Raw genomic sequence first — 4417 nt, 5'->3', positions numbered from 1 at the left:
GTGTGTGCTGGAAGCTGTTAAACACCAAACTCTCTGCTTCCCTCTGGCCTTCCTTGCAGAACTTTGGCCAACTTGCAATGACCAAGGAATCCAAGGCGCTGATAGGACTTTACCACGGGCAGGTGCGCTGCAAGAAGAACAAGTTTGGGACACCTCAGCGAGAAGTCAAGTAAGTGCAGGGGTGGGGTGTCTGAGGAGCAGTTGGAGGCTCTTGGGACCGAGTGGCCTCGAGTCCCGAAAAACGGTGTAGCAGAGCAGAGAGAGGCTTCCAGGAGCCTCTGCAATTTAGAGGTCTCACCCACAAGTGAAATCTTGTGTGACCTCACTAAACATAGTGCCTCTGCACATAGGATCTCTGCAAGAAGCTCGATGGTAGCGATGGAAATTCAGCTGTGTCTAGCTTGGAATGTGTCTCCTGGTCCTTTTCTGTGCAGGACTCTGGCAGTGCTGGGAGCAGGGCTCATGGGAGCTGGGATCGCCCAGGTTTCGGTGGATAAGGGCCTGAAGACCATTCTGAAGGACACGGCACAGCAAGGCTTGGACAGAGGACAGCAGCAAGTCTTCAAGGGGTACGTGAGTTAAAGGGAATTTTCTAGGGGTGGGATGGGGCTGCCTTTAGTGAAAATAGTGCTCTGCTTTCGGGCAGTCAGGAACTCCTGTCTCCTCTGTTTCTTGGGAGTCTTGTACCATCAGATGTCCCAGAAAGGCACTTTTAAGGTTGCCCTATGCAGTGTGCTGGCATATTGCTACGAAATAGGCCCAGGGTATTCAGCCTTAGCTCCTTAGGTAGGTAGACAACCTAACAGTCGATTGCTTTAGCTTTTAGATTTAGCAGTAGCTTATAGAGCTGAGGGGGGAGGGGACTAATCCTGGCTGCCCAGAGGCCTGTGTCAGGGGAGGCAGTGGGTCAGGCATCTGAAAAGCTGGATTACCTTTCCCTGTCCTCCTGGCCCAGCAGCGCATCGTCAGGAATGTCGGCGACTGACCTTCACACTAGTGCTCCAGCAGAGCTGTGTGAGCAGGGCTCTCCTTTTTCCACATGGAAGGAGGAGCCAGTAGGCAGAGCGATGGTCCTGCTGGGTTGGAGATGGTGGTTTGGGTCCCAGCTCCAGGAGGGAGGGATGGCACAGCCCTTGGAGCTGTGCTGCACCTCCAGCAGTCAGGGCTGGCTGCCCAGGGGCTGTGACAGAGCTCTCCTTCCCTAGGCTGAACGGCAAGGTGAAGAAGAAGAGTCTGACATCGTTTGAGAGGGACTCCATTCTCAGCAACCTGACAGGCCAGCTGGACTACAAGGGCTTTGAGAAGGCAGACATGGTGATCGAGGCTGTGTTCGAGGACATCAACATCAAGCACAAAGTGCTGAAGGAGGTGGAGGCCGTGAGTATCGGTTCTGAGCAGCTTGTGCTGGATGGAGCCCCCGTAGGGTGGAGACACGGGGTGTCCTGTCCAGTGCCGCTGGGTTTGTCACAGAATCATGGAATGGTTTGGGTGGGAAGGGACCTTCAAGCCCATCCAGTGCCATCCCCTGCCATGGGCAGGGACACCTTCCACCAGACCAGGTTGCTCCAAGCCTCATCCAGCCTGGCCTTGGACACTCCCAGGGATGGGACATCCACAGCTTCTCTGGGCAACCTGTCCCAGTGCTCCCCACCCTCTGTGGGAAGAATTCCTTCCTGATGTCCCATCTCTATCTCCCTCCTTCCATTTAAACCCGTCACCCCTTGTCCTGTCACTCCCTGCCCTTGGAAGAAATCCCCCCCAGCTTCCTTGTAGCCCCCCAGACACAGGAGCCGGTCTGTGCACCTTCCTGCGGTCCCTGCCCGCAGTGTCTGACGTGGCAGTGGTCTGGCAGAAGCACGGGGGCTCCCAGATGAAAACTGCAGACCCAGGGGGAGTTCAGGGACGCCCAGTCTGGCTGATTCAGGCTGCTGCTTTAGAATTAGTTTCTAGCACTGTCTTCCCTGACAGAGAAGATGAAGTTTGCCTGGTTTGTCAGGGTGCTGGCACTGTTCTCCCAGGGCTGTGCACGTCACGCTCCGGATCCGACTCCAGCGCCTGTGTGTTTACACTCCCTCTTCTACCTCCTTGCCACAGGTGATCCCTGCTCACTGCATCTTCGCCAGCAACACGTCTGCCCTCCCCATCAGCCAAATCGCTGCTGTTAGCAAGAGGCCAGAGAAGGTGAGTACCCGCTGCCACGTGCCGTGAGCCTGCTCCGTGCCGAGCTGCCTGTTAGGGCAAACTGGCTGCGCCGCGGGCGAGCGCTGGGATCTTCTCCTTCCTCCTCGGAAGGTGAAACAGCTCATCCTCTGCCCCCAGGGTATTGAACAAAGAGCCTGGTCCTTGCACAGGTAGGAGTGGGATGGAGGTAGACTCGTCCCAAGTGGGATGCTGGCCAGGCAGGGTGCAGCAGGGGGGTCAGCGCACTTCAGGAAATGCTGGTGGGGGTAGGGAAGGACTCCTGCTGAGAGGATTCCAGCCAGGAGGGCTCTTACACATAGGAGTGACTTGCCATGATGGGGAAAAAGCCTTCTCAGGGAGAAGGCACTAACCTCGCAGCAAAAAGGGAAGGAAAGTCAGGCCTGGAAGCTGAATTCGGAGGTGGTGAACCCAAAACCTTGGTCAGCCATGGGATCAGCTTTGGAGGGGGTGGTGTGGTTCTCTCTCTGGCTCCAGATGCCCCACGTGAAGAGGGTACCAAGTGCAGCCATCGGTGTGACCAGCAGTCACCTCTCTTAGGTATAAAAAGGGGGAAATGCTTCCCCTTCATTTGAGGAATCTGCTTTCCCCACCTGGGGTGCAGAAAATGAAGGAAAGGGCAAGCAGTTCCCCTGTGAGATCATCCCACCTCCCTCTGCAAAGCTCCGGGACAGGGAGGCAGAAGCAGCTTGGGCAGAAGGAGGGGGAAGCTCTGGAGCTCAGTGGGAAAAGTCTTGCACAAATGCACACCACAGGTACCCTTGGCTGGTTCCCTGGATTCCTGCACGGGTCGGAAGCTGCCCAGGGCAGTATGGCCAGAGCGTTCCAACGCGTGGCCCGGCTGTTGGAGGTGCCTGTGGCCTGCATCCGCCTCTTCCCGCTTTGCCGTCGGAAATGCAAACCGAGTCTTATTCATACCTGCAGATGACATCCTCTTGCTGAGTAAACTGCTCTTGATGGGCAAACTAATAGGAAATCAGTTAACTGATTAGTGTATTTAATTAGCGTTGCAGCCTGCTGCTCTCCTGCAAGCTGCCTCTGGCTTACACAGACCTTAGTGCCACGTGCAGCTTCCAGGAGGCAGGAAGGTGACAATTCCAGGTCACATTAGCGAGGCGCACGGCCCAGCCATCTCCCCTCGGGTGCTCTTCCCAGGGGGGTTTCTGGAAACGTCCCTTCTACTCCTCAAATTCACTTCACCACCAGAAAACCCACCCCGAGCCACAAGCAGAACACAGGGATTCTGCTCCACACCTGTTTCTGTGGCTGCTGTCCCACTCTCCAAGGCCAGAAGAAGCACCACCTGGGCACGTGGCTCCTCTGCCAGCTCGGACAGTGCCTGCGGATCGCGCCGTGCCCATAATTTATCTGGGAATTGAGCTCCGCTAAGATTCCCAATGGGTTTTGTTGCCACTATTAACCAGTCCGGAGCTGAGCAGCGCTCTTGGTCCCCTGACCTTAAATCCTCACTGAGGAAGGAGCTGTGGCGAATGTGCTGTGTCCTGGGAAAGCCAGGGAGAGAAGGGGAGCTGGAGAGCACTCCGTGCTCCGTGAGGATGAATGGATGGTTCTGGGTCCTGCAGCCCATCGCTGGCCTGCTTCCCTCTGCCCTTGGGCTGCTTCACTTGCCCAGCACATCACTCTGGGAGCCAAAGCCTGTCTTAGCCGTGCTTAACCCTGAGCTCTTCCTTTGCCAAGGTGATCGGGATGCACTACTTCTCCCCGGTCGACAAAATGCAGCTGCTGGAAATCATCACCACAGACAAAACATCCCAGGACACGGCTGCTTCCGCTGTCGCCGTCGGCCTCAAGCAGGGCAAGGTCGTCATCGTGGTGAAGGTGAGGGAGTAGGGCACCAAAGAGGAGCTGGGCTGGTGAACAAAAGGGCAGGGTTGTGCCTCGAGGGGAGGCCGAAATGTGGCTGCGGGTGCGCCGGCAGTAGCTACTCACGCCGAGACGTGGAGGTCAGAAGGCAGCGGGTGCCCAGGTGATCTCTGGAACGGCCTTTGGAGCAGCCCTGGAAGCCTGCAATGCATGGGACAGCCTGGTCAGCCAGCACGAGGGGCTGGCAGTCCTGTTCCACCCAAATCCCGATTGTCTGGGCATCCGAGATGGAGCAGCCACCTCCCTGGCAAGCTGCGAGGACAGAGGGGCCTGTGAGCAGTGTCCCTCCTCTTCCTGGATCTAAATCTCGCAGGGAAGGGGGGAGGAATACACG

At 56.9% G+C, this 4417-nt stretch overlaps 1 protein-coding gene across 1 annotated transcript in view; it reads left to right on the top strand.

Annotated features, from left to right (window-relative positions):
- Nucleotides 1–59: 59 nt before the first annotated feature.
- The window catches only part of LOC104514109 (trifunctional enzyme subunit alpha, mitochondrial-like), a gene marked incomplete at its 5' end in the record, with an annotated part of 6072 nt that continues 1714 nt past the window's right edge, over nt 60–4417 (top strand). Inside the window, 5 exons of the mRNA XM_010157665.1 lie at nt 60–169; nt 435–569; nt 1206–1377; nt 2095–2181; nt 3898–4038. Coding sequence (XP_010155967.1) covers nt 60–169; nt 435–569; nt 1206–1377; nt 2095–2181; nt 3898–4038 — 645 coding nt within the window. The remainder of the gene's footprint in view (nt 170–434; nt 570–1205; nt 1378–2094; nt 2182–3897; nt 4039–4417) is intronic.

Source organism: Eurypyga helias, unplaced genomic scaffold (assembly GCF_000690775.1).
Source record: "Eurypyga helias isolate BGI_N326 unplaced genomic scaffold, ASM69077v1 scaffold33788, whole genome shotgun sequence".
Lineage (NCBI taxonomy): Eukaryota > Metazoa > Chordata > Aves > Eurypygiformes > Eurypygidae > Eurypyga > Eurypyga helias.
This window is presented reverse-complemented; position numbering and strand designations above follow the sequence as displayed.